A 19229-nucleotide genomic window follows, 5' to 3' on the forward strand; every position below is an offset into this window, starting at 1 on the left:
AATAATATTATAATAATTCTATTGCGCAGCAAACTTCAAAGAATTAAGTAGACGTAGGGAAATTCCACGCTCGATTGACCGTCTGCGAAGACTTTGAATCTGAATTTTATATTATCAAGTCAAACAAGGACGGATCTTTATATGTCACCTAGCCTGCCCATCCCAGTTTTCTTCTCCCGATAATTTAAGACTCAAAAAAATCTGTTTGTCCCTTTTTAAAAAACTAAACTTATTCAAACTTTTTTTTTACCTTTTGTATATAGATTAAAAGGTACATAAACGGTATCCCTCGACTATTTTCCTTCTTGTATCAAGTTTGTGTACTTTTAAATAATTTAAAGCACCTTAATATGTAGTCCTGTTTTTGCTGAGGAAATATGTTTATTTATAAAAATTTTATTTCATCTAACTTTCTGTAAAATCTCACTTCCGGGTACACAAACATAAACTGGGGTAAATAAACGGGCCGCACTGCGAGTTAAAAATATATAGACAATTCACAATTACATCTATAAGAAAAATTTGCAAATATATTATTCACTTTCGGCACCAGAACACAAAACGTGAGCTCAAAATTTATATTTAGAACAATTTATCTTATTCAACCTTTTTCCACATTTTTATTCGGATCAGCAATGACGCATGGGGTCATCTTTGGGACATTGTATAACGTGGAGACTGTTAATGTATAGAGTTCCTGAAAGTAAAACCAAGAATCCAACTATCAAATTTGAACAATCACCATAAAGTACTCCCATTGCAATTTAAAAAAATATATTTTTTTCCTGAAAAAGAAATAAAATTTGTTGCAAAAATAAAAAGAGGAAAGATAATGAGAGAGCAACCGACCAAATCCCCTTCCTTAATTTTTTTTATATATTTCGTCTTTTTTACTTTTATTACTATCAGATAACAGTAAGAAAAAATTTGTAAATAATATTCAACAAACTTTCGGTGTACTCATACATCACACTCATCGAGGTAAGACAAAATTGTGTAGGTAGAAACAGCGCCGAAACAACGATGCTCTCTCTCTTTGATGCCTGAGAATTAAGACAAATATGTATAAGTACCGAAACGTTGGTGAATATTACTTACAAAAGGAAGAAATTCTAAAAAGAGAAGGAAGGAGATTTGGTTGGTTTCTTTCTCATTTTCTTCCCCCTTGTTTATTTTGCCAACAAATTTTTTTCTTTTTCTGGAAAAAAAAATCTTTTTTAAAATCACCATAGGAGCATTTTATATGGTGGCTGTACAAATTTTGTCATAGGATTATTGGTTCTATTTGTAGTAATTCTATGCATTAACTTGATTATTGGACGTTAAACAGGATTTTAAATTCGATTTTAACAAACTTATGTCTTCAATTTTAATTTAGCTGACGTGAATGTTTTTTTTAAGAAAAGCATTCACCAAGACAAAACATTCTCCAAGACAAAACCCGTGAAAATAATGTTAGCCGACAGATTTTCCAAAAAACCATACAATGTCGTTAAAATACATACTAAACACTATTTACTCTGTGGTGTGTAATTTTTGAAACTGCAAAATTCTGCGCAGAAAGAAACACTTGAACTTCGCCAATTTTGTTCCAAATGCCGAGACCATGAATATTATCTAGATTATATTACTGCCAAAGCCAAAACATCGGTCCATTTATGTACCTTTTAATGTAGAGGATCCACATGGGGCAAAAAATTTTGCGACGTCTTTACGACATCGTTACGAGATCTTTACGACAACTTTACGACATCCTACGTCTATGTCGTTAAGGTGTCTTTACGATATCGTAAATAAGTCGTATGATCTGACGATGTCCTTACGATATCGCAAAGACACCGAAACGACATGGACATAGGATGTCGTAAAATTGTCGTAAAGATGTCGTAATGATGTCGTAAAGACGTCGCCAAATTTTGTGCCCACTGGGTCATCCGAGATCTGAAAAGGCTTAAAACATTTTAAAACACGTGTAAAAATCAATTTTGTGAAAATTACGTAAATGAAACTATTTGAAAATTTAAAAAAATCTATCTGCAACAGTTTAAAAAATAGGACGTTTAGAAGTGATTTTCTTTCATGAAAAAGTCTAAAAAATATGTCTAAGTCACTTTTGATAATATAATAAACTGGTACTGTATATCGCAGATGAAAGTTGTCAGCGATGATGCACTAGAACATAAATTAAAGTTAATTTTTTGCCAATCTAAAAAACAATATTTTAGCTTTAATTCATCACAAATTTCGGCTTGTCGTAAAAAATACCATTTTTCATGGAATTATGTTTGTCGAATAACTTAGCAAAAATACAAGGTCTCTACAAGTCTTCCTATGTAAATCGTTTATCAGGAGAAATTTGCGAATTTAACGTATTCCATTTTTGTAAACTGATATTTCATCGGGATACTACAATTGATAATTATTGTCACTTATTGTTTCATTTATTATTTTTTGATATTAAAATATTTGAAGTATTATTTACTATCGATTTACAGTAAGAAATAATAAATATTCATTTTTAAAACTTTGAATAAATCAATTCGAAATCATCGTTTTTTTTAGTTTAAAGTTTTAAATGTATAATCATTATACTTAACTAGTTATGCAGTCCGCCCTAACACCTCAATGTGGGGTTAAGTCGTCCTCTTCCAATAAAAAGGCAAAAAAAATCTTTTCAGTAAATACCAAGTGCTAAAATATCATATATTAAAACGCTATGTAATTATTGCAGAATATTTACAGACATATGACGAGTAAAAATTTAAAAATACGTGTTTATATTTTTAGTGAAAGAGCATAATCCTCGGCATATAACCTTATATGTGCTGATTCGCATATTAGGACGATGTACACTATGATAGATGATACAAAGATCCATAAAAGTTGTAATTGAAGTTTAGCAAGTGTTTTTATACTCAAGTTAACGAAAATGTAGAAAAATACAGCTTTATGTAGATATTATTTTTATCAAAATTCATCCACGGAATTTAAGCAAACTGTCTCTAATCTTATATGTCTAATATTTATTTTACAGTAAACTATCGAAAATCTTTCGAATTTTTATCCAGAAAAAGTGATCAAATATAAAAATATAAAATTATAAATGGTGTTCTTTACCCAACATATTCCCAAGATCATCCCTGATTTTTGGAATCTTTAATAGCTTTCATTTACCAATAAATTATTGTGCATGGAATACAATCAGTTTCCACTTGCTCAATTTTTTAACTTTTTAATAACAAAAGATAATTTAACTCTTAAGTGTTAACAATTTGAAGTTTTTTAATTCAAAAGTTTCTTATTTGAAATTGTTAACAATTTGTATTTATAATCGATTTTATATATTCAAAAGTAATTCTTATTTCAGATTCTGTTTAGTAGCCTGAATTTCAAGTTAAACAAATATTTTAATAAACAGTTTGTGTTACCTGAACCCTAACAAACAATTTATAAAACTTTAAAAATGGTCTCTGTAGGAGTTAATATAATTTCATATAAAAAATAATTTTCAATCATGCTGATAAAAAACCATTCTTCATTTGATGAACAGTAGAGGAAAACAGGGTTATATCTTTCATTCAGAACCGATCATCTATCCCGCAGAAGAATCCTGCCGAACGCCATCAGGAAAATCTGGAACCTGCCACAATTTAAAAAATTGTCCAACTTTGTTGGAAATTCTAAGCCGAGATAAGCCTATTCCAGAATCTTCATTAGATTTATTACGAAAATCACACTGTGGTTTTGAAGGAAAGGATCCAAAAGTCTGTTGTGAAGACAAGGTACTTTTTCTATATGCAAAAATATTTACATATGTAAGATTCATCGGAAAAATACGTGATGAAATATTTAAAAAATTGAATACCGAAGGATTTTATTCAAGTTTTCTTTAAATTTGTAAATTAAACTTTGCGCATATGAAAACGCATAATGTTTAATTTCACTGATGATCTGAGAAACATGGGAAAAATTAATTTCGAATTTTTATTGGAATACGTGAACCTTTAATAAGAGATATATGATTTACATAATTGAAACTTCTCCAAAAATAATTAATATGCAATATTTCACGTAAGGTATCTTGTTTTATAATAATTATTATTGCATTTTGTTGCATTTGATTGTTCATCTGCGAAACAAGGAAAAAATCCATTTCACGTTTTGATTTTAAAGTACGTAAATATTTGTATATATAATAAATATTATTTACATAATTCAAACTCGTCTGCAGACATAATGCATATGTAAGATATTTTACATCAATTATATAGCTTCATAATAATTATTGCATATAGTTTCGATAAATGAAAATTTCATCACAGAACGTCCTATTATTAATGAATAATATTTCAATAGGTGACAGCAACAGTATCACCATTCACAGAACCAACAACATCAGAGCCAAAGGCACCAACTTTTGTGCCAAATCCACCAGATGTTAAAAATCACAGGAATCTAAGATTGTTGGATCTAGAAATATGCGGCCCAATTACTGAACAAAAAATATTTGGTGGTAACAAAACAGGAGTCTTGGACTTTCCATGGATGGCTTTACTTGCTTATAGAATTGATTCAAGCAACACTGAATTTCGTTGTGGGGGTTCAGTAATAAACAAACGATATATTTTAACAGCAGCTCACTGTGTATCAGATCTTCCTGATTGTTAGTAAATTTTAATCTGGATTTTTTACAAATTTGATTTGAAGAAAATCAATCTCACCTATTTTTTAGAAGAAATCAAGTTTGTATAAAATAAAATTGTTTTTTGTTTTGTGTCGTAAAAAATAATATAATGATAGTGATTTTAAATATTCTGTAGATGCTTATAAATGATAAATCGTTTTCAGCTTTAACTTTAATCGGGGCAAGAATAGGTGATCATGATATTAGTAAGGAGCGAGATTGTGACGTGGATAAAAATGGCCTTGAAATAGTTTGCGCAGAGCAGTATCAAGATTTCGGCATTGAAAGTACCTACCGCCATTCTCAATATTCAAGGGCAAAATTACAAAATGACATTGCTTTAATAAGACTGAATAATGATATCGACTTCCGACCTGCAAATGCCAAACCAATTTGTTTACCTATCAGTCCGGCTACAAAAATAACAACCAAAAAGGTACAAAATTCTTTAAAACGAAAAAACGTTCTATTTCAAGATAAGGGAGTTTTCTTTTTGAAGAGATTGTTTTGCTTTTAAACAAAAAGGACTTATAAGAAAACGTATTTAGCGAAAAAGGCTTTATTCTTTATTTGGATCTCCTAGGAACTTGTTTTAAGAAAGACGGTTTTAACAGAAAGGGCCTTGTTTTAAAACCAAATAATCTTGCAGGGGTTCCCATTAAAAGATTAAACATAGTTTTAAAAATTGTCTTAATTTAGGGTGTGTTAAGAAAGAGAGGTCTTTTTTTAATTAAGAAATAAGATGAAATGGTGTTGAACAAAAAGGGGTTTTTCATATAAAGAGGGTCTTGTTTCAAGAGCGATAGAGATGGTCTTGTTTTAAAATAGAAACTATATGCCTAAGACTTGATTTAATTAAAAAGTGGTCTTTATTTAAGAAATAGGATCCTGTTTTAAGAAAGATTGTTTTGTTTCAAAAAGAATATAGTCTTGCTTTAAGAGAGAGGGCCTTGTTTAAAAACTAAGGGGTATGTAGGGATTTGCTATACGAAAATTCGGTGCTTCTTTTAAGAAAAGAGGTCTTGTTTTATGAGATGGTATCTTGTTTTAAAACGAAGGAGCCTTCTAGGGTTTTTTTTTATAAAGTTAAGGATCTTGATATAATAAGAAGAATCTTGTTTTGGAAAGGGATCTTGTATGTGGTTATTTTAAGAAAGAGAGTCTTGTTTTTAAACAGGGATTCGAACAAAATTAAGGGGAATTTTCAGATATTTTCCAATTATTTCTTAAAATTCCATATAATTTACCTGAAAATAATGCTAAGTATGAAAAATCATTAAAAAAATAATGCAGCTACCGAGGCACATTGTCAAATTTGTGTTTCGTCAAAGTTTTATGTGGAAAGAAACAAAAAGGAACGTAACGAAAGTTTCGTTATGTTCCTTTTCGTTCTTTTTTATACAAAATACGATTAACAGCTAATTTTGACATTGTGCATTCGTAGGCTCCTTATATTTTTATAATTTTCAAGACTAAGCTTAGTTTTTAGCCAAATTCTTTTTAATTTGTCGAGATAATTGGCAAATATCCAAAAATGCCCCTTAATTTCGTTCGAATCCCTGTTTTTAAAGAAAGGGTTTTTTTTATACATAAGCTTGTGTTATGAAGGCCACCGTTATTTTAATAAAAAAGATCTTGTCCTAAATCTAACAGATTTTGTAGGTGCTTGTTTTAAGAAAGATGCTCTTATTTTGTGAGAAGGGGTCTTAAGACAAGAATTATATAATTATACCTAGTTTCTACCTCAAATCTTTTTAATTTAGTTTGTTTTAAGGAAGATGGTCTGACTTTATAAGATGCCTTAATTTAATAAAACAACAATTAGGATTTAGTTTTAAAAAAAGGGTCTTTCCTTATAAGAGTGTGTCTTATTTTAAGCCCAGAAATATAAATGATCCTAGTTTCAAGTCCAAATACCCGTAATTTTGCCTGTTTTAAGATAGTGGCGTTTTTTTTTATAATTGATTGCCTTGCTTTCAAGAAGAGAGAAAAAGGCTCCAATTTAAGGAAGTGTGTCCTGTTCGATGAGAAATAGAGCTTAATTTGATAAAAAATATCTTGTTTTAAATAAAGGGTTCTTGTATAAGGCTTAACTTTAAAAAAGAATATCATACTTCAAGACGATAAATAAACTTATGCCAAAAATAAGCTTAATATATGGTGCATTTCAAAGGGTAGACCGAATTTTTCTTTTTGATTCTGTTCGGTGAAGAAAACCACTCTAATAAGAAAGCAATTCATTTTCTGTTTGCACCAGGTCATAGTAACCGGATGGGGAATAACGGAAAATACAGCTCGAAGTGATGCTCTGCTTCAAGTGAAGTTGAGTCAAGTGCCAAATGAAAAATGTGCAGAAGCTTACAAAAATTTTGCAACTATAGGTAACAAGCAAATGTGCGCAGGTGGAAAAGATGGAATGGATTCTTGTCTTGGAGATAGTGGAGGTCCTCTTCAAGCACTAACATTGTACAACGAAAGAGATGCAAGATTCGTACAATTTGGCATTGTTAGTTTTGGACTGAAAAGTTGTGGTACCGAAGGTTTTCCTGGTGTTTACACGCGAGTAGCTTATTTCATGGACTGGATATTAGACACCATGAAAGACTGATTTTTTTTAACTTCGACATACTTGCCATAACGATTTTCAATCATTTTTGTTTGTTAAAGAAGGAAAATCGAAAATTAAATTTATAGTGTGGTATGTATTCTATTTAAGTGATTGCACATTTCCTTGCATTATTTTATGAAAGTAAATTATTTACTAATAACTATTCCTTAATTATTCTCAACATTAGTAAAGTTTCGATCTTCACTCGCTTGAGAATTGAACGAAAACCTCTCACTGTTGGATCCCCTCTCTTCAATAAGTTCAGCAGTTTCATTAATAGAAACTTTCAGAGGACCACGTTCACTCTTTTTTTTACTTGAAATTTCAGACTTTCCTGTTGAAGGATCAGACTTTTTGGATCCGGAAGACTTGGAGGATTGAGAAATTAAAGTCCCTGAGGAACTGGTCAAGGAGCCAGAATTTGATCTTGAAACACTACCTCCACTCGCATATGAATCGACACTACTGGGTCTTTGCCTTTTTTTAAATTTATTCTTCTTCAATTTGTAGCACCCTGGCATTTTCAGCTTGGACTGCAATTGTAGAAAATTCTGTAAATGATGGCCTTCAGCTTCAGTAGCTGGTTTAGAATTTTACATATGAAAATCAATTACCTGAAGTTCCTCTAATTCCTTTACCTGCGAGTGTCGCTCAAAAAGTGTTGGGATCTGAGTCACTCTATCCAGCATAATTTCCATGTGAAGTCGATGACGCTCTGCCTGTTCTCGAGCTTCATCCCGGCGAAGATGAACCCGAAAATCCAAATCTCTGGCATGTTCATGCCTAATTTTGTTTATCATTTGAAATAAGCATTTTAGGTTATTCAGATAAATAAATGAGATTATGAAACAAGTATAAAAATGATATCACCTGGCAGCTGATCTCAAAGCTCTCCAAGCTGGTTTCTGGCTAATGAGGGATTCCCTGAGTTTCATCAATTGCTCGCGACGTCTTTCTTCCATTCGTTCCTGAATCTCGCGTTCCAGTTTTTCCCTGAAATAATTTCATTTCATAATTCAATAGTAACTTTAAAAAATATCATTATTATCTACAGAAATAAAAAATTAAGTACCGGGAAGCTTGACATCTGAGAACAGCTGCCAAGTTATTTCCTCGGATAGGCAATGCAGCCAAGGCTGACCTTGACCTTTCGGATTGCAAGGGTGTTGCACTGAAGATTCCAGATGATTCTCTTCCCTCACAATCTCTTTCATTTACGGATTCTTTTGCTGTACTGCATTGGGAATGAACGGATGTTGACCTGAGATGTTCTCGTCTGGCCATAGATGGTGGTAAAGTGGAAGATTTCATCATCCGAGAAGCCCTCATCTTCTTCTGAAGAGATCTGGAGAAAATTGGACATGTCCCAGAAGGTTTTGAAGACCTTCCAAATGCTTTTTATTCGAGTACCATTGAAATTGTACTTATCATTCTAAAGCCAAATAATTCAGGTGTTTTAAGACAAAGCGGTGTTAAGAAAAAGTTCAAACAAAATGTTGACGAGAGAGTCTTTTTTTAAACTAAACTGAAATCAATATTTAACACAAAGCAGGTTTAATGTGGATTGGTTTAAAACAAAAATATTTCAATTTATGAAAAAGTTTCTTGTTTTTAAGGAGAGATGGTGCCTTGTTTAAAAAAAACTAGACCAAAATATATTTTTAACCAGAAAATGCTTAATGTAGATCGCTTTAGGTAAAAGAGGTCTTGTTTCAAGAAAGAGCGTCTTGTTTGAGGAGTAATGGTCTTTTTCAAACCAAAAAAAAATACATAAACGTAGCTTCAACATAAAATAGGCTAAGTGGATTTTAAAAGAAAATGAGAGCTTTGTTTTAAAATAAGAACTAAATTTAAATTCTCCTTTAATGCAAAAATGTTCGCAATTTAAGGTGTTTGAATACATAGTAATCTTGTTTTAAGAATGAAGATTTTGTTTACAAAAAGAGGAACTTGTTTTAATACAAAAACAAGGGTTAAATTTAGCTCCAGCCAAAGAAATTCTTAATTTAGGCTTTTCAAAACAATTTTTCTTGTTTTGAGGAATCGGGTCGTATTTGAAAAAAAAACTAGTCCCAAATCTAGCTTCAACCCTAAATCCATTTAATGTAGAGTATTTTAAGTCAAAAGGTTCTCGTTTTAAGAAAGAGAACCAATTTTTAAGTTTAACACAATAACTATTGGCAATAACTGTAGAGTCAATTTAGAGTGTGTAAGATTAAGGTTAATTTAAAAAATAATAACCTTAAATGAAGGGTGGTAGTACTGAACTAGTTGGCTAACATTTTTTTGAAAGTGAGTTTGTCACAACCAACATTCTTAAAAAATTAAATACACATTGTGAAAAAAAAGATTTATTTGAATTCTAATTTTTTAATATACCAATAAAAATAACATTTTATTTAAATTTAAGTAAAAATGTTAGTGTTTATTCAATTCTGCATAGATATTTCTTGAAATTAATATCAGTTATTAACAATAGCAACATTTTCTTTCTTTTACAGTACTTTCACCGAATAATCATCTATCTCAGTGCGATATCGTCAGGCTAAATTTTGAATTTCTCGGAACAGAATAATTTTGTTTGTACCGAATATTTGTTATTATTATTCAACTTCCCTGTATTTAGGAGAAAGTTTTGATTTTGCGAAAGATTGAAGATTTGATTTTCAACCTCTACTGAAAACCGATTTTTAAAACCTGGGAAACTGTAACCTCAAAACTCTTGGACAATCTCCTCAGAATAGGCTAACTTTTTCAAATCAACAATTTCTAACCCTTTTTCAGAAACTCAATATCTCGGGAGTAAGTTTTAATTTTTTTACACCTGTTCTAATTTGTGGTGTCACTTTGGAGATTCTTCTTAAATCTAGCCTAAACCCAAAATGTACCTAATTTCGTTTTTTTTTATCAACGAGTGTTGTTTTAAAAAAGAGGGTATTATTTTAAAAAAGCTGTCTTAAAGGTTCTTGCTTTCATAAAAGGGTATTTTCTTGAAACAAAGAAATCGTATAGGGTCTTGTTTTAAAATAGATGGCTAATTGTTTCTAGAGAGAGGGTCTTGCTTTAAACTTTAAATCAAGTGTGTCTGGATAGAAGGTTTATTCTTTAAAAATTCATAAGAATTATAATAAATAATAAGCATTGTAATAATACCTATAATATTCATCTTCTAACATCCGATCATAAATTGCAGTACTGAATAAATTCTTTGGAACCGGTTTAGCCTTGAATCTCGAACTGTAACGAACTTTTTTCCCGCAAAGTTCTGGACTAGACCTTGAAAGTGTCTTCCAGGCTCTTCTTTCGCATTCCAATTTAAAAGGTCTTACTTGAGACATTAAGTTCAACATACTCTCTTCTCTCACCAAACGACTTCTGCAAGCAATAACAATTTTTATTATAAAATTTGAATATTTTTCTTCTATTCCTTAATAAACTTATCAAATACACCTTTCTTCTTTTGCTGCAACAAGTTTATCATATAGTGGTATTTTCGATGTTAAAGGAATAGGCTTTACACGGCGTTTCTTTGTTTTTGGATCCCTGAAACTTTGTTGCAGGTCATCTATCTCTGCTAGTGACATATACTTTTCTGCTTCCTCTCTAAAAACAATATTTAAGTAACTCTTATTTAAAGAAATAATTCATATACTCTCTAAATTGGAATCTGTTAAAAATTTAACTATTTTTTTCAGCGATTTCTAGCTACTTAGCCTATCTGGTTAAATAATTAGATTATTAAGTTAGCTCAACCAGTGAGTTTAACTGACTATTGAAGGACATTCATCGAAAAAACTGTCAAAAGGATTGATGAACTCTCAAGTGCTAGAACGGGTCCCACGGACCCGGAAGTTTTTCTCAAAAGACTCTGGACTGAAATTTAAAAGAATGGAGCTAAGTCAATTTAAACCAGAGACATTTCAGTTTGAAGTTAGCTCGAGTCTGCTGGGCCGTTCTATGCGAAACGGAAAATTTCTAGGTTCTAGCACTTGAGGGTTAAATAGTTTAAATTGAATGACTGGCTGAAATTAGTAATAAATATAATTGATTCAGATTTCGTGTAAGATTCAATTCCAAATGTCACCTCATTGTAAAACTGAATGGTTTCGGAACAGTTGGATGCCACCTTTCCGGACTATGAGGTGGCAAACTTTTCGTTTCCAAACTATTTTCCAGATCACTTTCCACACTATCAGGACTTTTTGATTCACTTTCAGTACTCCAGGATTTATTCGTGGAATGGATTTTGGAGTTGTGAATTGTCTTTGCAGCTTTACTTTTGTCCTTACATCTGTATTATTAATAACAATTATAATTGCTTAAAATTTGAGGCTTTTTATTTTTTTAAACATTCCGCGAAGAAGAAATTTTGTATGGCCACAGGGTTATTTTGATCGAGCGACGCCCATTTGATCACCGGCTACTTGCTTGCTCTACCCTTTCTATCAAAATCCTCCACATGTAGCTGAGGAATCACCAGACGCTTTTACCGATCCTTTCCAACATGCGATTCATTTCTACTAATGATGAATAAAATAAGAAACAGAGAAAAAAATCTATTTTGCAATAAATATTGTATTAACATTATATTCGAAATCTAAGTTTTTTGTCGATTTCAACGATATGTTACTTACCTTCATAAGTTGAAAATTAGAATAAGTGCGATAAGATTGTATACATGATTCCAGTTTTTCAAATCACACTATTTTAAGCCTTTTAATTTGAAATTGCTTTACTACGTTCAATTGGAAATATTCAATATTTTGGTACATTTTCAAATAAAAAATGATTTAATTTTCAATGCTTGAATTTGAGAAATTATTCTATGAATTTTTCATTTTCTTGCATTTATTTTGAATTAATTTAATTCAAAATTATTTATTTACAAATTCTTGAAATTGAATATTGTACGGATATTAAGTCTTCAATTTCATATTCTACGATTTAGAAGAATTGAAAAAAGCATACAATTCTGTACGTTTAAAACTGAAAAGAAACAATTTATAATATTTAAATGAAAAATTACTTAGTTAACAGTTCAGGGCTCGGACTCACTTAAGAGATAAAAAATGTGTTTATAGTGTAATACATTTTGAAAAATAGTAGAAAAAATGTGATGTTCTAAATTTCCAAAAGATTTTATGATGTAAATTTTAAGACTAATTTATACAAGTGCTATTTTGATATTTTGTTATTAGTATATTGGCGCGAGCCCTGAAAGTTGGAAGTTTTTGAATTTTCAGATGAATGAATGAATTTTCAAACTAAAATCTGCGTCAACTATCACTAAGTGATATCTAAGCATGAGCAGTCTATTTATTGACTATGCCAGTTGGAAATAGTTGAAAATAAGAACATTTACAACTATTGCAGTTGAGTTTCGATGAAACTATACATCATGACCTGAAAAACGCTTCTAATTTGCAACTCATCGCGTGATACAACATATCATTAAATCGCCAAAAAATTCAGATTTCCGATATATAATATTTCTAAATTAATAATTGCAAAATAAATTTGGTTGTTTCTTATTTTATTCCTCAATACAAAGGTCCCCAGCTGGCAAAGGTTGATGACAGTGTCTGACAATCCCACAGCTACATGGGGGAAGTTGGGTAGAGGGGGTGCGATATCTCAAAAGCCAATCGAAGTATCGATTTAAGAGTTTCAGATTTATTTTTCCCGCAAAAAATCCCATCGGAAATCTCCACCTTTCCAGGATTTCGCCTCACGCGAATTTCGTTTCATAAAATTATTTTTGCTGGTTTCAATTTTATATACACGACCTTTAATTTAAATATATTTAATATTGAATGTTTCGAATTGTACATTAAAAAGTAAAATTAGAAACTTGCTATTTAAATAAAAAATTAATTAAATTTTATTACCTATAAGTTAGAAGATCTTGATCCTCAGCCAATCTATCAAACTTTCCAGAGGCATAAAGAATTGGACTATTAGTTCTCGACTCTTCAAAATTGCACTTTTTCCCTTTGAGTTTCAGGTCATTATTACTATCATTGCACCAGTCTTTTGTTTTATTTCTATCGTTGCACCAATCTTTTGTTTTGTTATTCCCTTGAGCTTGTGAATCAGAAGGTGTTTCTCTATTTATTATATTTTCACTATCATCCTGATCTATGCAGTTTCTCAAATTTTTCAATAAAAGTCTCTGCTTTCTTTTAAGGTAGTCTAATTTCTGCTTAAATTGCTCATTCGTAAGATGATGCACGTCATTATAATCTGGTATGCTTTCTATAAAATCCATAAAATTTTCTAATGTATCTCGAGGACTTGTGGCTTCTGAGACCGAGTTATTTGTATCGAAATTGATCCTTCTCGTCTTACGAGACGATGTAGTGCACCTGCTAATAAAATAAAACCAATAATTAAAATTTAATTATTTAATCATATTTTTCGTCATTGTAAAAATTTATTTCAACAGCAAATCTGTCAATTAATTACAAAATTATAGAATTAATAGGACAAACAAAAACGTTATTATGAATCTAATTCAAAAATTATTTGCATCATTTACCTTTCTTGCCTTCTTGTAATTCCTGGTCGTTCATACAGTGGCGTTGGTTGTCTGCTATAGGGATCAACCGGCACTTTTACACAAGAATGTACAAAAGAACTTCCCCTATGTTCTGTCATTTTTTTAAATTAAAAAATTTGTTCTAATATGAGAATATTTGTTCTTGAGGTTCTCGATGCTTCTTCTATTAGGAATTGTGTAGGAAATCGATGTACAGTTACCTGGTGTAAGCGTCACCATGGTGACCATACGTGAAAGTATGGCAATCAAAAGCTAAAATTTATTACGTTATACTACAAAGAAGAATTTTATCTGCTGTAAAAAATGTATAGGGGTTTAATCAATATTATAATAACAGGATGTTCAATTTCCTGAAATAAGAAGAATTTTCTTCTTTGTTCAGAACTTATAAGGAAAAAATATGTGATATGGGATTCTGTATACTTTTATTTTTTGGGATATTTTTAATAAATTATTAATAATACGAGTATGTACCTGTCAGAATATTTAGTAATCATAATTTCAAATTGTAATTTTCAGTATAGTGTGATATCATTTTTTACTAATAGACTGAATATTTCTCTTAAATTTCAATTAATATATAATAAAAATTAAAATTCTCATATTATTAATATTCTGAAAGCCATATTCATTTCCACAAAGATATGCAGAAAATGTTTGCATTTGAACAATTATTCAAAAAATATACTTTTTAATTCTTGAGATTTTAATTTGTATTTTTTTTTTAATCCATTAAACAAGTTCTTATTTTTCTCGAGTAAAATCAGAATTAATATCAATACAAAATAATATTTAATTTCAATATTTTTCTGACTAAACACGCTTTTTTATCTTTACAAGAAAATAATCTTTTCTTTTTGGAGTTTTGAAATCTAATTTTTTTAATGAAAATCTTTTAAACCTCACATTTATTATACAAACTATATCAGTAATTTACATATATCTCTGAATTAAAATTCATAATAATTAATAATCACTGTTGATAAAATATAAAAAGATGGAGATATCTAATTTTAATAATTTGATAATGCTGTCGTCTGCTGTTTATTTACAAACATTCGACACGCTCCAAGTTTTAGCTGTTTTTGGAGCCCTAAAATAAATCAGATTACAATAATTTGTCATGAAAGTTAACCAATATTAGATATTCTTCAACATAAATCCTAATCGGTGTTGAAATCATAACATAGACTAATAATTCATATACTTAATTTGACCAAAGGTATTTGACTAATATTTTATTCTCTCGTATAGTGCTCGTATAGCAGACGATTTTTACATACGTCGTCTGCTACGCCAGCAAAATATACAGAATAAAAATGGCGGTGTTCAGTGAAGCGATGTCATCGTCTCGTTGTGTTTTTACATATTTTTCGCGAAATTATAAGCACACTGTACTTCATCCTTGTACGATTGTAAGGAATGCACATTCGGCTATAAGTGATAATTGTGAAAATTATGATATTATCGTGACTGGAGGTGGTCTCGTTGGAACAACTCTCGCTTGTGCTTTAGGTTAGTTTATTATATTTTGCAACTTTTTTTCTTTACCTAGATTACGTAGATCTATATATATATATAGGAAAAAGTTGTATAATCTCTGAATAATCTGAAAAATAATGTGACAAATCACAGTGTAAATTCAAAAGCAATATTTTACAAGTGACTTGAAAGCTAACCTTCAATTTTTGGCATTCATCGATGTATTTTTTGAAATTTTTTGTTTGATATGAAACAAAATTTAGTTTATTTTAATTTTATTTGCGCAACTTAAAACTTTAATTAATAATGCTGATCATTCACAAATTTAAATAATCTTAAATATATTTAGAGGTTAAATTAAGGTTAAAGCTAAAAAAAACTTACAAAAAGGAGTGCATTTATTTAAATTTGATGTAACATTATAATGGCAATACATCTCGTATGAAAGTAACATTTTTGAAATTTCAGATATAGTTAAATATGAATTTTAATTTTGCTTACTTTTTTAGGCTTCGAAATAACATACAAAATGTTTCACAATATCAAAACGCAATATTGCTTTAAATATGACAGACCGATTTGATTTTAAATCGGGCAGGTTTATATGCTTTATTTATATGTAGGTTTATATTCTGAAGTCATAGAATCATTTTCCACTAAAATATGTTGTGTTTTAAATCGAGTATAATGACACGTGTCTTACCAATTTTTCGAACGCGGATTATCAAAAAATTATCAATATTTTAATTAAAACTGTTAGTTTTTAAATCTAATATCGCTATTTATCTTTTTCTTACTTATTCTGATAGGATTACTTGTCTTCTTTCGAAATCTGATGGTAAATTTTAAAAAGAATTCAAAATTTACAAAATTGCGAGTTTTTTGAAAATATCCAAAGTAAATCTCCTAAAAAATTCCACCTTTTTTCCTCTTAATTTTGTCTACATTCATCCTACTGTAATGACTTCTCTGTTCACAATCCTTGGATAGAAAAGAGAGTTTTTTTCTGAAAAAACGAAAATTCACGTTATGTATTAAAACGACACAAGATGCATTAAAATTCGAAGAAACAAAATTTAATTTTTTTGTTTTGTTATTGTTGAAATCTTTGCGAAAATGTGTATACACTGCTTCCAAATTTATTTTTTATTCAGCAATAAAATTTTACGGTAGCATAAAAAAGCGAATTAGAACATAATTTAACAGTTTCAACAAGTTTTACACCATACGTTTTTCTTTGAAGTCGGTATTTTTTAAATAATCGATACTCTCCATTTTTTCTAACTTTATTTTCATTCCGTCAAATCCTTGAAACTGTTAATCTAAGTCTGTTTTGGTTTTTTATCACACCATTAAATTGTATTTTTGAGAACCAAAAAATCTAAAAGGATTTAATACATATTTTTATAGAAATCTCGAAAGTAACTTTTTTTGTTTGATGTGTCTATGTTGTTAAATTTTTTTTTGACAAGTCGTTAAGATTCGTTTCGACTTATTTACATTGAAAAATAACTCATTTTAGTGACAAACGGTTGTATCACTTAGGCATGGACTGTAGGGTCGTTCGAAAAAAAATAATTTTAAAAATCGCAAATAATACTATGTATCAAAGTATTGCATTGAGTTTTAAGGTGTTTCTTTTTTAATTTTAATTTATTTACATTTTTGGAGGTGTGTAAAGTCTTTTTAATTTTTTTACACAATTTAGGATACTATCCTGCACGAGATAATTATGTTTTAATATGCCCCTGAAATTAACTTTTACTTTTTTTGCCCATGAAAAAAAAATTGTTTGGAACTGGAGGGCTTTCTTAGAATCAAAATGAACTTATAAAAAGTTCAAGATGTCTTGGGGAATGTAACTGGACTAAAAGTTAATGAAATTTGAAATATTTCCAGTTGAATTCAGTTTTACAGTTTTTAAATTGCAATTATTTAAGTTTTAATTCTTCTACTTAAAAAGGTTTCATTTTTTACGCTTTTAATTTTTTAAAAAGTGTAATTCAAAGGTTTAAAGTCAATCGCTCAAAACAAAACACTGAATTAAATATTGTATCAAAAAATGTTTCTTATTGTTATATAGCTAATAACAAAACTCTTGAATCCAAGAGCGTCCTTTTGTTGGAGGGTGGTAATAAACATAAATATGAACCGAGCGAACGGTATTCCAATCGGGTCGTTGCGTTAAATCAGCAATCTCGAACATTGTTATCGAGTATTGGTGCATGGCGTCATGTAGAAGAAGTACGATATACGCCTGTGAGAAAAATGCAGGTATATTCACTCTTTTCATTAGAAATATTTTTTTCTTTGTTGAAAATTTAAAAAAAAAATTATTCTATTTAAAGAAAAATATTCTATTCATAACAGAGTATTAAAATGTACTAACAATCTCAAGAGAACAGAATAAACTTTTATACCATTTTTCATTTTGCAATATTAAAATATCAGGATTGCTACATTCAGGGAATTCCAGAAAGTCAGGGAAGTTGAAACTGGTCGGGGGAAATATGACGAAGTCAGGGAATTTGTTGTTGTTGTCTTTGGTAGAAATTAGATCTTTTTTGGTTAAAAATCACAATTGGTTGCTAAAAAATTAACCTTCCTTTGTTAAGGATTCAACTATTTTGTTGAAAACATGTACTTTTTGATTTGGTTCAACTGATTTTTATTTGTAATTATAATCACATTCATCTTTTTTTGTTGATAATTTATCTGTTTCGTTGAAAATTCGTATTTTTGGTGCAAAAGTACTCTCACTAGTTAAACTTCATCTTTTTTTGTTGCACACTTAACTATTCTATTTGTTATTAAAAAATTCATCTCTTGACTGCAAATTCATTATTTTAGTTAAAAATTTAACTAATCCATTTTTTGTGGAAAATATACCTTTTTCGTAAGAAATTTAATTCTCTTGTTTGAAAATTAATTTTATTACAGAAAATGTTACCATTTCATTTTTGATTAAAAATGACTTTGCTGTTGTTGAAGATGCATCATTTTAGTTGAAAGTTCATTTGCTTGTTGGAAAATTGATCTATTTGATCCAAAAATTAGTTTTTTAGTTGAAAATTAAATTTTTAAACTGAAAATATAACTATTTAACTATTTGTTAAAAATTCTTATTTTTGGTTTGACTCAATTGTTTTTTATTGAAGATTAAAAATATATTTTTTTGTGTTCCATCCCTTTGGTCAACAATTTATCTATTTTATTGAAAATCCTTTTTATCTTGATTGAAAATTAATTTTTTCAACAACAAATTTAATTCTTCCATTTTTGATTCGAAATTGATATTTTTGCGTTGAAAAATCAACTATTTGTGAATGGCCCCTTATAAAATTCTGCATGTCTGTTACTAAAAGGTTTTAAAATAAATTTAAAAACAAACCTTTTTTATTAGCGTTATTGATTTCCTAGCTTTATGGTTGTTTTTATGCATAAAAAAATGTTTATAAGCGTCAGATTAAATGAAGAAATGCACTGGTAAATGTCATGCAATTTCCAAATTGGGATTTTGTAGCAATCTTGAATATTTATTTTCTTTTTAACTTGTTATACAATTTCTTTAAATTATGAATTAATCATTTTTTATTGACCTATATATATATAGGACACAAATCTTGAATCTAATTCGCAATTAATTCAGTAGGTGTGGGATGCCTGTTCCGACGCAATGATAACATTTAACGAGGATTATTTGAACAACGAAATAGCTTACATAGTTGAAAACGATTTGCTTCTTCACGCGGTGGACAAGCAACTATCAGAAAAAGATTCCGTAAAAGTCGTCTACAATGCGAAAGTTGAAAATATTTCATTACCTGAAACACCAGGGGAAAATTCAGCAGTCATTTTGCAAAATGGAGGCAACTTTGAATCAAAACTGTTGGTGA

The 19229-nt window shown here is 29.7% G+C and overlaps 3 protein-coding genes across 4 annotated transcripts in view; 2 read left to right on the forward strand and 1 right to left on the reverse strand.

Moving 5' to 3' along the window:
- LOC117180606 overlaps positions 1-7458 on the forward strand; it is a 32460-nt gene extending 25002 nt beyond the window's left edge. The window contains exons 7-10 of the mRNA XM_033373097.1: positions 3534-3782; positions 4357-4663; positions 4849-5120; positions 6942-7458. Of these exons, the coding sequence (XP_033228988.1) occupies positions 3534-3782; positions 4357-4663; positions 4849-5120; positions 6942-7292 (1179 nt within the window). The 3' untranslated portion in view covers positions 7293-7458. The remainder of the gene's footprint in view (positions 1-3533; positions 3783-4356; positions 4664-4848; positions 5121-6941) is intronic.
- Positions 7408-14085, reverse strand: LOC117180251 (protein FAM161A). The gene is made up of 9 exons (XM_033372649.1): positions 13831-14085; positions 13181-13660; positions 11377-11583; positions 10743-10895; positions 10446-10667; positions 8365-8637; positions 8163-8285; positions 7907-8075; positions 7408-7825 (listed from the first exon to the last, which is right to left on the reverse strand). The coding sequence occupies exons 1-9, from the start codon at positions 13947-13949 to the stop codon at positions 7460-7462; spliced, it is 2112 nt and encodes a 703-aa protein (XP_033228540.1). The 5' UTR covers positions 13950-14085; the 3' UTR covers positions 7408-7459.
- Positions 14086-15155: 1070 nt separating this feature from the next.
- LOC117180252 (ubiquinone biosynthesis monooxygenase COQ6, mitochondrial) overlaps positions 15156-19229 on the forward strand; it is a 31364-nt gene continuing 27290 nt past the window's right edge. For both annotated transcript variants that reach the window (XR_004468017.1, XM_033372650.1), the window contains exons 1-3: positions 15156-15366; positions 17417-17607; positions 18986-19225. Coding sequence is in view for 1 of the 2 variants with exons in the window: in XM_033372650.1 (XP_033228541.1) it covers positions 15171-15366; positions 17417-17607; positions 18986-19225 (627 nt within the window). In the remaining variant the exon portion in view is untranslated. The remainder of the gene's footprint in view (positions 15367-17416; positions 17608-18985; positions 19226-19229) is intronic.

Source organism: Belonocnema kinseyi, chromosome 9, assembly GCF_010883055.1.
Source record: "Belonocnema kinseyi isolate 2016_QV_RU_SX_M_011 chromosome 9, B_treatae_v1, whole genome shotgun sequence".
In the NCBI taxonomy this organism is placed as follows: Eukaryota; Metazoa; Arthropoda; class Insecta; order Hymenoptera; family Cynipidae; genus Belonocnema; species Belonocnema kinseyi.